General features: G+C 38.4%; 1 protein-coding gene across 4 annotated transcripts in view; it reads right to left on the bottom strand.

Annotated features, from left to right (window-relative positions):
* LOC106872702 (homeodomain-interacting protein kinase 1) overlaps positions 1-17,500 on the bottom strand; it is a 121,489-nt gene that overhangs the window by 36,036 nt on the left and 67,953 nt on the right. For all 4 annotated transcript variants that reach the window (XM_089340971.1, XM_089340972.1, XM_089340973.1 and 1 more), the window contains exons 10-13: positions 10,202-10,314; positions 6,444-6,770; positions 5,627-5,856; positions 3,019-3,961 (exon numbers count right to left, since the gene is read on the bottom strand). In XM_089340971.1, coding sequence (XP_089197097.1) covers positions 3,019-3,961; positions 5,627-5,856; positions 6,444-6,770; positions 10,202-10,314 — 1,613 coding nt within the window. The remainder of the gene's footprint in view (positions 1-3,018; positions 3,962-5,626; positions 5,857-6,443; positions 6,771-10,201; positions 10,315-17,500) is intronic.

The raw sequence follows: 17,500 nt of genomic DNA on the forward strand, positions 1-17,500 counted from the left end.
GTTATACTTAAAATTAATTGAAAGAAACACAGAGCATCTCAACAGAAATATGGTAGCAAAATGGTTAAATGACAAAGAGATAAAAACTTGAAACGGTGATGTAGTTTAGTTAAACAGCAGCAGTCGGAGCTGCTACTACTACTACTAATACAACTACTACTACTGCTTTAGTACAGCTGGTGCAGAAATGTATAAATCTAGGCTTTATAGCCGACAGCAGAGCATCTTTAGGAAGGAGTGAGAAAGACATGCAGTCAAATATTATTAAGCATCAAATTGATGATAATGTAGGTATGGAAATGATACAGCAGTCAGTACTGGTCACATGGAAGTTACAGAACAATGGCAGAATGGTGACCAAATCATGCAAGTCTCAAAGACTTTTAAAAGATGTTACTCTTCCAACAGTGATGATTGCAAAGTGGTGGATGAAGAGATGAAAAGTGAAGGATGATAATGTGGTTTAGTAAGATGGAGACAAAGTGTGTGTGTGTGTGTGTGTGTGAGCTGATGTGATTAATGGCTGTCTTGTGTTTTGGCTGTGGGGAGATGACAGCATCAGTGATGATGATGATGATGATGATGAAGATAAAAAGTGAGGTGAAACAGAAGGGAATTAGATAGGAAGGTAAGATAAGGAAGGAATAATATATATATATATATATATATATATATATATATATATATATATGTGTGTGTGTGTACATGTATATATATATATATATATATATATATATATATGAGAGAGAGACAATTAAAGAGATTAAATATGTAAGCAGAGAGATATGCATTGGAAGACATAGGTGGAGAGAGAGAGAGATTACGCCACAAATGTCTATTTAATTATAATAATGACCAGGTCCAGAGATGGCCACCACTAACAATTACTAACATTGGTTTGGAACAACAAGTTAACAAAGTTCAATTCAAGACAAAACAATGGATTAGAGTTTGGGTTAGAAACAACTTCTATTGGTGTTAAAATGTTAAATTAACAGTCACACCAGCACACTCCACTCAAAACACCTGCGCACCAACATACTCCACTCATCAGCTAACTACAGCAACATGCTTCACTCAACAGATTCACCAATAAACTCCACTCATCAGTTGTACCAATGTCTTCCATTCACTGGATGCATTAATATCACACCAGCCACACCAACATGCTGCACTCAACAGCTCTATCAAAGTCTTATCTTCCACTTACCAACTACACTGAAATCCTCCACTCACCAGTTGTACCAGTCAGAATTCTCCAAATGCTAATTGCACCCAAGAGTACATCAAGTTGCATACCAAATCACGGCAATCAAACTAACAACTGAAGACGCCGACCTAATCCAGTGAGTGTGCATGTAAGTGTGAGAGAAAGCGTGCGTGAGAGAGGAGGCGGAAGAGAGAGAGAGAGGGAGAGAGAGAGACGGCTCGAGAAATCCAGTAGTGTTCAGGTGTGTTAATAAATGCAGTATTTGAGACTGACCCGTATTCTGAATGCCTAACAGGTGTAGGTTTCATGAGCAACGCCTACTGGAACCCCACATCGCTTTTCTTGCTATCAGTCGAAGGTGTGCTGCACCAAAATCAAACATTTGTCAATGCTGGTGGAGGGTGTTAAAGGGATAGAGCATATTCCATTATCATTTAATTATCATCATAATTATCATTATCATCATTAATTAATATTGTTGCTGCTGCTGCTGCTGCTACAGTGTTTATTTTCGGTACCGCTGGCATAACGAATGGTTATTTAAAATCATTATCATCATCATCGTTCATCGTAATCATCATCACCACCATTATTATTATAGTTGTTGTTTTATGAGATGACGGATGGTTGGATGTTGCATTGAAAAGAAACAAGGACTCGAGTGGGCCACTTAGTTGCTTGGTTACAAAATTGTTTTATTTAAGAATCAAAGAAATATATATATATATATATATATATATATATATATATATATATATATACACATATATATATATATATATATATGTATAGAGAGAGAGAGAGAGAGAGAGAGAGAGAGAGATAGAGAGAGATAGAGAGAACAACAAAAAGACTGATTGTGGTGACTACATCAATTGAGAAAGTCGTATTGAACCATGCAGTAAAAATGGATGTCCCCCATCTCTCGGCTCAGTCCAGATGGAGCAGCTACTATTGTAACAACACATGCTGAACAAACCAGCAAGCCAGCAGCCGTCATGGAAACTTAGATTTTTTTTTCACCAGAAAAAAAAAAAAGCAAACAAAGACAGAAGGTTAAAAAAAAAATTTCATTCTATTTTAAAAAGTAGAGGAGGAGGCTATCATTCAGTTCCAAGTTGGAAGAATGGCTGGCTTTGTGTTTTCTTTCCTTCTTTCTTTTTTTTTGTTTTTGTTTTTTTGCATTTTCTTTCGTTTCTCTTGTATGGTTCCTTGGGTTTCAGGCCAAGATGATAGTTAAAAGATTTACAGAAGTTAAAAAAAAAAAAAAAAAAAAAAAAAAAAAACCATTCAAAAATAAGCAAACAAGCAAGCAATAGGTGTGGGAAGCATTATTCAAGAAGAATTCGGTCCAGCTGATGTCAGAACATGACGGATTTTACAAGCTGTGAGTGAGTGATAACAAGAGTTTCTCCAGTTGCTCATTCTTTGGTTTTTCTTTTTTTTTTTTCTTCTTTCATTTCGGCTTTGGGGTGGGGTGGGCTTTTGTGGGGGTTTTATTTGCTTTAGGGCAACTGATATTCTCTAAGCCAACAAGATAGATGTAGAAAAAAGTGCAAAACAGTTTCGATCAAATACAGGGTGACATAGTTGAGAGTTCCTCCTCCAAGTGGTGTGCACAGTCTAAGTTTTGATGATAGCCTGCCCGCCCTTCCCAATTGTATGACAGAAGACATGGTTTGGATGTTTTAGAAAGAGGAAAAGAGAGATACGCTTTGCTGAGTGCGGGCAGTAAACTGTAAGGAGTCCACTTACTGGATTAGGTCTGGGGGTGAAGACACGGGAGGGAAACAAGGCAGTCCACTTACCTATGTACTTCAACTTGAGAGCCAGTATTTAGAAAGATAGGCTGCCCAATATGTACATTGGGCTGAGCTGGAGAGAGTTGAGAGGAATTATTTGCTGCAGTGTTGAGGCCATTTGGGACACGCTGTTTACTGTTGAGCACAGTGGCTACTAATGTACCAGCTGGCTGGTGACCGATAAAATTCCGATGAGATGAATGGCCATGAAATGTTCGCGGCTGGTTCTGGCTGAGTCGGACTGTCGGAGAAACATAGGCAAGTTTACTATGAATAGATGATGCACTGGTTACTTCAACTTCTAGCGGGAGTGGTTTCACTTCATGTTTGACTGGACTTCTGTTCACGTGTAGTCGGTCAGCAGACGATGCACAAGAAAGAAATGATGAGGAGAGCGAAGAAACTTCCTGCTTGGGAATGTGTGTCACGAAAGGGGAGGTTTTGGTCACATGGTCACGGTACTTGTGATGTCGAGAGGATTCGGCCATCACAACATTGGGTGGAATGAATGAGAGAGATGCTGATGTAGCTCTCATAGCAGCACTTGATGCAGGAACATGTTGTCTTTGATTCGGAGGGACCATGTGGCTTTTAATGTAGCTGCCATTGCCATTATTGCTGCTGACATAGTTACTGTCGGGGATCAAGGCTGAGTTAGTCGTAGTCGCGGAGACAGACGCAGCTGGGCAGCCACCCAAGGATGAAGATGAAGAAGAGGACGACGATGAAGATGAGGAAGAAGAGACAGCTGCTAGGCTTTTCATGTTAGCAATATTGCTGGAAGAGGAGGAGGAGGTAATTTCATGTTTAATAGGGGTAAAAGTAAGTGGCTTGCGAGCAGTGTGGGCAGAGTTGCTAGCAGATGCTGCTACAGCAGAAATATGGTCTAGATCAGGGCTGTCAGGTACTGTTACACAGCTAATCACATTCTTTCGCACTCTTGGAGAACCTGTCAAGAGAAATAAATAAACAATGAAGGTAGAAAGTTGAAAATGGTTTCAAAACATGATAATAATTATGCCAATACAAGGTCCTAGCTTATAATTCATAGCACAGGCCTATAGTTTTTCATATCAGCTAAACCCTCTAGCAATTAAACTGGCCATATCTGGCCCAAATATTCTACTTATTTTATGTTCAAACTGGTCAGATCCAGCCTCTCACACCTACCCTGCAATGTCATTTTAAAAATAAACAATCACGTCTTCAAAATCCCAAAGCTACGAGAAAATACAGGATTAATTTTATAAAGAATGTGAATATATAAGTATTACATTTGACAAAGTATTCTGAATACAAGACAAGACATCTGATGTTTAGGGTCTGCTTCTTTGTATGTGAAAAAGGAAAAAAAATTTCTATTATTTTTTAAGATTACTCTTCTCACAATGGCAAATGAATTTATCCAAATCCCAAAATTTCACTACAACTAATAAACTAATAAAAAACCCTTTAGCATTTGAACTGGTCACGTGTGGCCCAAATATTCTGACAGTTTTATGTTCAAACTGGACAGATCCAGCCTTACACACCTACCCTGCAATGTCATTCTAGAAATAAACTACCAGATCATCAGAATCATGAAGCTACAACACAAGGAATGATTAGCTCAAAACAATGTGAATAAATAAGTGTTACATTTGTCAGAGCAATCTGAATGCTAAAGGGTTTAACAAAGTCACTGTTGATAAGCAATAAGAATGGCAATATATTTCACTTGTGTAACAAAATTATTTTGTTTGTGTCTTTGGTCAGTAAGTGTTATTTCCTATTTGCTTCTATCTAGAAATCAAAGGAAATGACTACTATTCCCTTCACACTTTGCTTTTCTGTCCTGGACATCAATGTTTTGAAACTGACCTATTTTCTATTAGATTTCAGACAGATTCAGCACTGAGATGATGAAGCAAAAATATCGTTATAGCAAATATTCTGCTCAATACTACAGATTTGCTTGTCAGTTGTTTGATCTTAACCACTTGAGCATGTCCCTTAGTGGCTGACAATATGTGCATCTCTGATCATGAGCAGGAGTAGCGGTGGGGAGCATCATAGCCATGTGTTGAAAGGGATTCTTTGGAGTTTCAATAAAAATAACAAAAGCAAAGTCTGAAGGAAATATTAACCATTGTCATACTTTCTAGGGGTTGTTGGCACTGTCGCTTACGACGTCGAGGGTTCCAGTTGATCCGATCAACGGAACAGCCTGCTCATGAAATTAACGTGCAAGTGGCTGAGCACTCCACAGACATGTGCACCCTTAATGTAGTTCTCGGGGATATTCAGCATTACACAGAGTGTGACAAGGCTGACCCTTTGAATTACAGGCACAACAGAAACAGGAAGAAAGAGTGAGAGAAAGTTGTGGTGAATGAGTACAGCAGGGTTCTCCACCATCCCCTGCCAGAGCTTCGTGGAGCTTTTAGGTGTTTTCGCTCAATAAACACTCACAACGCCCAATCTGGGAATCGAAACCGCGATCTTACGACCGCGAGTCCGCTGCCCTAACCACTGGGCCATTGCGCCTCCACTTTCTAGGGGACAGCAAATAGGAAATAACAGTTGCTACTCAGGGACAAAAATTGTGTTACCCAGTGTTATAGGGAATACTGACCGAAAGCTGACGATCCTGATCTTGAGCTACAGTTGCCACTGTCGACACTATTGCTGTTCTGGACATAAGGATTGTTGACATGACTGCTGCTGCTACTAGCACTGCTGTGATTACTGTGCTGCTGCTGCTGCTGCTGCTGTTGCTGCTGCTGCTGCTGTTGGTACTGCCGTGGCTGATGAGCAGATGTCTGATGGCTGCTGTGTTTAGTACTGGTATGTACATCACGAACTCTGCAGAGGAGAAGTGGGGGAAGAATGGTGAGTTAGTAACAGAAACATCTGTAGTAGTAGATGTGTGTGTGTGTGTGTGTGTGTGTGTGTGTGTGTGTATGTGTGAGAGAGAGAGAGACAGACAGACAGAGGTTGCTCTATGAAAGGGAGACAACACATTTCAACAGCCTACAGAAAAGGATGAGAGGTTATTTAATGACAGAGAATAATTACATTGTCAAAACATTTACGTAACTTTATTACACACACACACACACACACACTAGAATCCTCTTCGTTAATTGTTTTATTTACTCATCTTTCCTGTTCTGAATCAGAATGTTCGCAAATGACAACATTAAACAATCTTTGATGCTCTCTTGATAATTATATATTGTCTGACAGAAACAGGTAAGAACTTCATTTACTTTCTAAACAAAGCCAGTGACAGACAGAGACGACAGACAGAGATGACAGAGACGACAGACGGTGACAGATAGTGGCCGAGATGAAAGAGATGACATTACTAGAAGAAAAAGAAAAGCAAAAGACAAACAAAAAGAATGATTAAGAGCACAAAAAAAAAAAAAAAGAAGCAGGAATCTTACTTTTTGACCGTATCCTTTAAATGCCTCTTGGATTCTTCTTCATCCTCACTATCAGAGCTGATGGTGATTACGCTGACCGCTGGACTAGGAGTGTCGGCTATAACAATAGTCTGGCGGTGGTCACCTGAACCTCTTGTACCTGTGTGGCTGCTACTCTTGCTGCTGCTGACTTTGCTACCCAATGGCACCACTTGTGCTTCATTGCTCCAGCCAGTTAGACGCAGGATCTCTTCTTTGTGCAAGCTGTCCAGTCGTGGTGGTGTGTTCTCCTTCACACGCTTTTTCACAGGAGATAACTGTGTTGAGGTACATATTTCCTTACTGGTCCTGTGAGAGATACAAACATTTTCACATTAAAACAGGTTCTGTAAGGGGGTACCAAACATGACACTAAATACCTCTTTCATCTAATTTAACATCAAAACAAAAGTATTTAAGCTTTTTTCTTTTTCGTCTTAGAAAGGGAAACTCTGATGCTCATAACCTTTTGCAGACCTCCACAACTGGAGGGAATTGATCAATGCCTATAACGTTTCTGCAGGGGCTCTACAACTACTTAAGAGAGAAAGGGCACTGCCTATTAGTTGTTCATTTTCTTTAGCATTTCTAAGACTGGTAGATAGAAAAGAGACAGGAACTACAACTAAAGCAGCAGTTTTAAGTTAAATCTTGTTACTGTCTAAGATTCAAACCTTCAGCATTTAAACCGACCATATCCAGCCCTGATATTCAACCGGTTTCATGTTCAAACTGGCCATATCCAGTCTAGATATCCTGCCTGTTTTATGTTCAAGTTAGCCATATCCGGGCTCCCCAAACTACACTACAAAATCTATCATCATCACTTAATGTCCATTGTCCATACTGGTATGGCTTGGACGGTTTCATCAGGGCTGGCAAGCTGAGGGGCTGCACTAAACTCCAGTCTGATTTGGCATGGTTTCTACGGCTGGATGCCCTTCCTAATGCCAACCACTCCAAGACACCGGTATCTGCTATGACTGATTTTACCTAGCTTGATTTGATGGGTCTTCCTCTTAACCATATATTCTAAAAACTAACTATCACATCATTGAAATGTCAAAGTTACAAGATAATGGGAGTTGAAGCCATTTTCTTCTAAATATAATTATAAATTGTTAAATTATCAATGGTACATGGCTTGTTTTATCAGTGTTTGAAGTAGAGATAGATTCTTTTTTTTTTTTTTAATCACTAATATGGCTTCAACAGGTAGAGAAACTGACTTAGGATCTACACTTGAAGATTTACAAAATGTAGACGGAAAAAAAGAAAAAAAAAAGGAGGGGGGGATAGAGAAACTTGTCTTTGGATCAACCAGATGTTGATGTTTCTGAATCTTTTTTGTGCTGAGGATAACAAAAGTGATGGAGATCTTCAGCATGCCCCGATTTTATTGAAAACGCATAGGTTTAAATCGTTGGTAGAAATGTGCAGCTTGTAGTGGAAAGGACTTCACCAAAGATTAACTTAAGACCAAACGTTGGAGTCAAACTGTGGCAAGAGATTAGGTCTACCATCTGAAAACACCATTTTACTGGTTTCTGGAGTGGGGCTGGGGGTGCGATGCTGGACACCACTTCATTTCTATTCCAGAATCAATTGTGGTTTCAGTATTTGAGAGTTGTAGTCGTTTAACGTCCGCTTTCCATGCTAGCATGGGTTGGACGATTTGACTGAGGACTGGTGAAACCAGATGGCAACACCAGGCTCCAATCTGATTTGGCAGAATTTCTACAGCTGGATGCCTTTCCTAACGCCAACCACTCCGAGAGTGTAGTGGGTACTTTTACGTGCCACCAGCATGAAGGCCAGTCAGGCAGTACTGGCAACAGCCACGCTCAAAATGGTGTATTTTATGTGCCACCCGCACAAGAGCCAGTCCAGGGGCACTGGCAACGATCTCGCTAGAAAATACAAATATTTCAGACTATTTAACTTCATCTGCAAGGCTTGATTAGAAAAGTACTTCTGAGAGGTTTTCTAAGTGGCGTTTGTTCAAAGGCACTTAATTTTGCTACAGTAACACTGAAATAGTTGCAAAGTTGGTTCAAGAAAGTTGGGGGTGAGGGAATAAATAGCATCAACCGGAAGAAGCCCCCTTAATATATGTGTGCCCTCACCCAAAACCCTTCATCAGTTTTTAGAAACCTATCGATAATTATTTACTACAGAAGAATAATTGCTGAAGCGTAGTGTGTGATGAGGTATAGGTGTATCTTGTAACAGGGACTAAGGAGCTTTCTCAAGCTTATGGGGAGTTCAAAGAGAGACAACTCTACACTGACTTCAAACTGAGCGAAAATGTAATCTAAACTCTATTTCGTCCCTTTAGTAAAGTTTTAAACAATACAGGACTGAAATACCTTTGATTAGAAATCTGCTCATTCAGGGCTCCCCTGGGGTTAAATAACAATAAAAACAATTTCCAAAATGGGCCATGTGAAACCGTTAGTCTATAATTAAACAGCTTTTGTAATTAATAGTTCCATCATAATTGAACAACCTCTGTAATCAACATTATCTACAATTAACAATCTTTGTAGTTAAGATTCTATATAATTAAACATAGTCTAATTAATAGTTTATTTACAACTAAACAGCCTCTGTGATAAAGTTTATTCATTTAAACTTAAACAACCGCTATAATAAACAGTCTAATTAGAACAATCTGAAATTAACAGTTTATTCAATTAAATATCCTAAGCAATAAACAGTCTATTTACAATTAAACAGCCTCAGGAATAAAAAAAAATCCCAAACCATCCGTAGTTAATCTTCCTAATATGGAAATTATTAAAGAAACAAAGTGAAATATTTCACAAAATTACCTCCCTTGACAATCTTTTGTCTTTCCAGAAACTTCCATTAAATTCCTTTCAAATCTTTAGCTTCATAATTTCTAACATAAGTTCACTTGTGATAAAAAATGTGTGCCACATGCTTTCTGTGATGGTAGCCTTGATGAGCAAGCCTCTATTTCGTATGCCACCATACAAATACATCCAAATAAATGCGCACGCGCGTGCGTGCGTGCATGTGTGCGTGTGCGTGTGTGTGTGTCTGTGTGTGTAATTATGGCTTTATCAACCCAACTTTCTCTGTGTTTGCTTGCATGAAAAGTTGGATGGAATTTGTTGAGGCAAATCTCCTACAGCTGGATGCCCTTCCTGTCACTAATCCTTGCCTGTCACCAAGCAACATAGTGTTCTCAATCGATATCCAGTTATAACACACAGGGATCAATACAACTGACTAGCCCCCTCCCACAAAATTACTATAGGCACAAACCTTGTGCCTATAGTAGAAAAGATTATTATCATTATTGTTGTTGTTGTTGTTATCAAGGTGGCAAGCTGGCCGAATCATTAGCACACCAAGTAAAATGCTTGGTGGCATCTCCTCCGTCTTTACATTCTGAGTTCAAATTCTGCTGAGGTTGACTTTGCCATCCATCCTTTCTGGTCCAGTAAAATATGTACCAGGTGAGCACATGGGGCTGTTATAATTGTCTTATCCCCTCTCCTGAAACTGCTATCCTTGTGCCAAAATATGAAATTCTCCTTCTTCTTCTTCTTATTATTTTGTTTTTGAAGAAACCTGAGCCTAATGTTCCATAAATAACTGATATGACTTTCACTTTTGCTACAAGGCAAAATCACTCTCTACCTCTCTGTCTGCAATGTCTTTCATGGAAATTATTATTTGATTTAATAAAGCAATGTAAAACCACAAACCTATTTTTAGTTTGCCGCTTGCTTGAATGAGACTGGGACGTTTGCCTCACTGTAGGCAGACCAAATGTGCTTGGTACTACACTGGCAAGATTCCATTGTTGGTTCGCTGACCCCTACAAACATAAATCAAAGTTTAACTGTTAGTAAGACACCACAACATGAAACATGGAAGAAGCAAAAAATAAATAAATAAAAAAATAACAACAACAATAATTGCTTCTAAATTAGAGACAAGGCCAGAAATTTGTGAGTAGTGCCAATTGCTTAGTGTGGATGGAATCTATGAAAGAAGGAGACCCAGGAAGACATGGATGAAGAAGTGAAGGCTGATTTCAGGATATTGAGCCTCACAGAGGAGATGACAAAGGACTGAGGTTGGTGATAAACTGTATTCAAGAAGAGCCTCCCATAATGGCAACATTTTGTGCATATACTGGACCCTCACTCTGACCAGGCACCAATTCATACTGATCGAGCCTTTCCTAGCCCCTCGTCTTCCTGTCTCTCATCCCACCATCACTCCTCTAATGAATGCATTATTCTGCTGCTTTAATTAAATGGGAACAGAACAACATATTGCAATCCTCTATTTGTGCTATCAGGCGTCTCTCCCACTTTCTTCTGACATCAGGGGCGGACTGAGCTGTCGAGCAATCAGGCACTGCCTAAGGGCCCAGAGCTTTGAGGGACCCACACTCTACATGTTAACTCTACTAAATCAATGTTAAGGGGCCCCTTCGGTAAACAATTATGCCTGAGGGACCTTAATACTCTCAGTCTACCCCTGTCTTACATCCATCATTCTTAACAATCTCATATCTACCATTGATCACACTACCCAACCAACTCATCCACCCATCTTTATTTGCCCCTCACTATATTCACCCTAAAGTACCTGTTTTTCTCCACCCCCATCAATAAAGGTTTATCACCTTGACTCCTTTTGAAATTGTTACTCATTCACTTCCACCTGTCATTTTCTCTCTCTCATCCTTATTCTAACGCTGTGTCGTTATGCTGTTATTCTTCACCCTTTCTGTACAACCAACCACACATCACCTCCCCTCTCTCAAACCATTTCTACTCGCAACCATTTGTCATTTCTCTCACACCCCACCACCTCTAACTAATATTTACCGTTGACCACCACTCCATCCCTACCTTCATCTCTAACCATCCCTCACTCACCTCCCACATTCTTGCAACCTCTATTCACCCCCCCCCCCCCTTCCTGATCTTCTGTCCCCATTCTCTCTTCTGGCCACCTTCTTATATTCTGAAGGTACTTTCTGACACCCTGTCGTCAGGTCTCTTTTTCTAGCTTCATCCCAATTACTCCCACCAATCCTTATATAATAAAGGGATAGCTATATTACAGATTTCCTCCTCAGCAGTGGTTCTCATTCACTTTTTGTCTACGAACTCCCTTTGACTCCTATTTTACTCTACTGTACCCTCATCATCATCTGATGGCTTAAAAAATTCCTTTATATTTTTATAATTAAAAGTTATTAGGAATTGCATAAAAAAGATTGTTAAGATATTTTGTGCATCGTAGAAATATAATCAATTTACTTTTTTTGTTTCAGTCTTTTGACTGCAGCCATACTGGGGCACCGCCTTGTAGGGTTTTAGTCAAACAAATCACTCCAGGACTAATACCTATTATATCGGTCACTTCTGCCAAACTGCTAAGTTACGGGAAAGTAAACACACCAACACTAATTGTCAAGTGGTACTGGGGGGACAAACACAGACATACATAGACACATATGCAGACATATATATATATATATTTGGTAGGCAGTTTCTGTCTACCAAATCCACTCACAAGGCTTTGGCTGGTATGAAGTTATAGTAGAAGACACTTGCCAAAGGTGTCATGCTGTGGGATTGAACCTGGAACCATGTGGTTCAGAAGCAAGCCTCTTACCACACAGCCATGCCTGCACCTATTTATTGCACATATGTTTTAACGGATAAATTGTATATGGACCCCCAAGGGTCATATGGATCCTGATTGCGAACCACTGCTCTACAGCAACAAATCAGTTCCTGTAATCCATAGTTTAACTGTTCAACGCCCAGGATTAAACTGTGCCCCCTCTCTACTACACATCCACTCAGTCAAGGAGGCTTTTTAGTGTAGTAAGTTATTTGGCAGCCTCACCAGCGTTGGTATCATATAAAAAAAAAAAATACCTAGTAAAACCTGTAAAGTCGAGCAGCTGAAACCATGGCAAAGTTGATACAGGAACATGATTCAGCTTTTCATACATCAAATCCTGTCAAACTGGTCAACCCAGGCCATTATGGAAGATGCATGTGATAATATACACAGACATAATGGCATATGGCTCAGTGGTTAGAGCATTGGGCTCACATTCATGAGGTAGTGAGTTCAATTCCCAAACTGAGCTGTGTTGTGTTTTTGAGCAAGACATTTTGTTCTAACTCACTCAACCGTAGAAATGTGTTGTGATGTCACTGGTGCCAGGCTGTATAGGCGTTTGCCTTTCCTTTGGATAACATGGGTGGCATGGAGAGGAGAGGTCGGTATGCATGGGTGACTACTGGTCTTTCATAAACAACCTTCCCCGGACTTTTGTCTTGGAGGTTAATTTTTAGGAGCTATCCTATGGTCATTGATGACCGAAAGGGGTCTTAACCCTTTTTAACAGCACAAATACGTGCCGATAAGAATAGCCTACATAGGTGCTTGTTCCATCTGCTGGAAACAGCAACCAAATAATCTCCCTTAACGCATGCCATTATTCATATTAAATAAGGGCAAATTAGAAATAATGTAGCCCTGTCCTGAAAACAAGACATGAAAATACTTTCGAACATAAGGGTTATGTGTCCATTTGGGAATGACCTGGGGCTAAATGAGAACAACAGCCTATACCCATATGTGTGCGAGTTAACAACAACAACAACAACATATACACACACACCCACATACAAAAAGAGTTATTGAGTTAGTAGACAAAAAGGAGGTGAAATAGAGAAACGTCTCAGGTGAAGCATTCTGGTTTTTATCTAACTTTGAAAAATATATTATTAAAATTGAAAGAGAGTTTGGTAAAAGTTAAAGTTGGGCTTTCATGCAGAGATGTAAAGTAATTCAGAACAGCAAGGTTAGGAAAAAGGCATGTAGAATATAGAATATCAAAAAAACAGTTTAATCGATTAAAACTCTTTAAAAACACGTAGGTTTGAGATTTGAGACAATGGATAGTAGCTTTTATTTGTTACAGTCATTGGACCGTGGTCATGCTGGGGCACCACCTCAGAAGGATTTAATGAAGTATACCAACTCTAGTACTTATTTTTTTAGGTCTTATTTTATCAGTCTCTTAGGCTTATGTGCTAAGTTACAGGACTGTAAACAAACCAACACTACTTTTCAAGCAGTGGGGAGGTTTCCAAACACACAGAGACATGTATGTGTGTGTGTGTGTGTGGTGTGTGTGTGTGTGTGTGTGTGTGTGTGTGTGTGTGTGTGTGTGTGTGTGTGTGGTGCACAATGGGCTTTCACAGCCTCTGTCCACCAAATCCACTCACAAGGACATTGAAGCTACAAAGCTAACATTCACACACAAACATATTATATAAGTTTGGTGATACCAACAAGATTGACCATCCCTGTTGTGAAAGGTAACCATGGTACAAAGACATCAATGAATGAACACTGCAACAATAACAGATGGTACTAAAATACATATTGAGCAGTACTGAAGGTACACCGTAGATTTCAAACAGTTACCATTCCAGTTAGGTTATAATAATGCCACATATCACCATCCCTAACACTCAATGTCACATTTCCAATGCTAGTTCTCTCAGGGGAACATTTTTTAAAAGTATTCTATCTATTCTTTGTATTTGCAAGACATTTTAAATCTACTTTTGCTTCCAGAAGATTTAGAAGAGAAAGATAAGTGACAAATTACTGCCACCACCATATCATCATCATCATCATCATCATTTTAACATTCACTTTTTCAAGCTTGTAAGGGTCAGACAAAATTCACTGAGGCAGGTTTTCTACGGCCACCAGAAGCTCTTCTTATCGCAAACTGTCAACTGCTTCCAAGCAAAGTAATATTTACCCTGGTTCTTTGAACATGAAACAGTACAATGGTCAGACGTGGTTTCCATGGGAGATTGCAAATGAACAACACTCTCCAGGTGACAGTGAAGTTTGTTTAAAAAGTGTGATATCAAGAAGATATGAATACACACACATCTTTCTTTTTCTCTCTTTACCCCCACCACCCATACATGACAGGCTTCCCTCAGATTCTTTCAGCCAAATCCACTCACAAAGCTCTGGTTGGCTTGACGCTAAAGTAGAAGACACTGGACAATCTATTTTTCTAATCTCTTCAGGAATATATGTAATGTTATGGGACATATGTTCTTGTTAGGGAATTTTTAATACTATAAGCACCAGTATTTTCATATTATTATAAAGGCAGCAAGTTGGCAGAATTGTTAGCACACTGGACGAAATGCTTAGAGCTATTTCACCTGTTGCTCTGTTCTGAGTTCAAATTCCACTGAGGTCAACTTTGCCTTTCATCCTTTCGAGGTCGATAAAAATGAGTGCCAGTGGAAAACTGTAATCGATGTAATCAGCTCATCCCCTCCCCCAAAACTGTTGCCCTTGTGGCAAAATTTAAAACCATGATTATTATCATTATTATTATTATTATTATTATTATTATTAACAACTTGTGAAAATGGTTGAGTCTTCTGTGTAGAGCTATAAAAAGCCTTTGTCTCCGAAAAGTTAAAACAAGGAGCACCTTCTCACTTTCTGATATTTTAAATTATGTTTTGAGCTGAAAGGCATTAGTAAAGATGTATTAGTAATGAAAGACCAAAGGAAAAAAACAACTCCAATATATCAAGCAGCAGCTATGAATATATATTTGTTAATTAACATATGACAAAAGGACATTTCTAAATCATCGCAAAGCATCATAACAAACTAGCAAATCATTAAGAACTGAAAAGTCAAAACTTTTGATTCAAGAGAGGAAAACATGTCTATTATTATTTATATATATATATATTTTCAATACAATTCAAAATAGTTGATTAAAGACTTGAAATCTTGAGTAGTAGGGACAGATTAACCTGCTGAAGATCTCCCGGTCAGAAGAAGCCGCTTAGGAAGCATGTTTTTGTTTTGTTTTTAGTAGCCATCACCAGGTAGCCAGGCAGTTGGAATCAAATGTATTAGTAGTATGAGACATGCATGAGTATCAAAGAAATGGAGAGGATGAACAAAGGAAGATAATGCGATAAAGTGAGAGAAAAGAGAGCAAAGAGAAAATGGAATGATTGGCACGGAAACAGAAGTCCTCGGTACAGTAACTAATTATTGTGGCCAGGTTTGAATGAACCCTCGTCTAAGAGATAAATATAACTTACTTGGTGCATTTGTTCATATACATGCATACATATATATATATATATATATATATATATATATATATATATATACACACACACACACACACACATATACATACTTAGATATATATATACACATGTATATATATATATATATATATATATATATATATATATATATATATATATATCCATACATACACACATAACATACACACACATACATATATATATATACATACACACATACATATATACACATACACATATATATACACACATATACATATATATACAAACATACATAAATATATACACACGTACACACACATATATATATACACATACATACACATATACACACATATATGCATATATATATATACACACATATACATACACACATATATACATATATATATACACACACAAACATTCACACATATATGTATATGAGAGAGATGCACATACACATGTGTGAGTGTGTGTGTATGGACAGATAGATAGATAGATAGATAGGGAAACTGTGTGTGTGTGTGGTGAGAAAGAGATATTTATCAGCCAGAGGTGAAACGACGAATTTCACAGACATCAAATTAACACACAAATAATAAAACCTAATAATAATTTCCAATATGGGAACAATCCAAGACGTTTTGAGACAAAAGAGGCTGAGAGATAATCAACCACACAAATCCACAAGGATTACATTGAGGGCCAAATGATTCCCTGATTCCTAAAGAATGTAAAGAAAATGTTGGTGACCTCTTTGCCTTTCATCATCACATCGAGGTTGATAAAAGAAATTACAAGTAAATAACAACAACAAAAATCTGTTATTGTTTTTGTTGTTGTTGTTGTTTTTTGTTCCCCCCCCCCCCACCATAAATCTGTGAAATGATAAATGCTAGCATTAGAGAGCAATTCAGAGTGGTTTAGTTGAGATTGACTGAAAGAGGAATACGGAAAGTCAGTTTGAATAAAGAGAGCTATATAATTGGTGTTGGCTTCTCGGCTAAGACATGCACATAGTGTAACTATACAGTGGTAGTAGTAGTAGTGGTAGTAGTAATAGTAGTGGTAGTAGTAGTAGTAGTAGTAGTAGTAGTAGTAGTAGTTGACTTCAGTTATCATCACTAACAACAACCAGAGCAGCAGTAGCAAAGCTATAGAACCTGAAGTAATTGAGACAAAAACAAATGTTAATTTAGTAAATGACAAAAAAAAAATAACAAGAAACACAGCAGAAGTAAAATGTGAGACTTCACATTGGACAGATGAATGAACAAGTTCATACCCCCACCCTCTCTCTCTCTCTTTCTCTCAATGTGTGCGTATGTATGTGTATGTGTTACATAGTAGATCTTCTAATCTCTTATTCGTTTCAGTCATTAGACTGTGGCCACGTTGGGATATCATCTTCAAGAAATTTCGTTAAACAAATCGACCCCAGAACTCATTTTTTTTTAAGACTGATACTTATTCTATCAGTCACTTTTTGTCAAACTGTAAAGTTGCAGGACCATAAACACAGACACACACATACATATACATATCAGTTTCCTTCTACCAAAACCACTCACAAGGCTTTGGTCAGCCTGAGGTAATAGTACAAGACACTTGTCCAAGATGTCATGCAGTGGAACTGAACCCAGAACCATACGGTAGAGAAGCAAATTCCTTGTCACACAGCCACGCTGGTACCTATATGTCTACGTGTATGTATATGTCTATGTATGTATGTATGTATATATATATATATATATATATATATATATATATATATAAGTACACACATACATAAGTGAGCAAACAAATGAAAGACAGTGGCACTCAACACAGTTGGTAAGAGTTACATACATCATTTGATAA

Source organism: Octopus bimaculoides, chromosome 24 (genome assembly GCF_046866305.1).
Source record: "Octopus bimaculoides isolate indiv1 chromosome 24, ASM4686630v1, whole genome shotgun sequence".
NCBI lineage: Eukaryota > Metazoa > Mollusca > Cephalopoda > Octopoda > Octopodidae > Octopus > Octopus bimaculoides.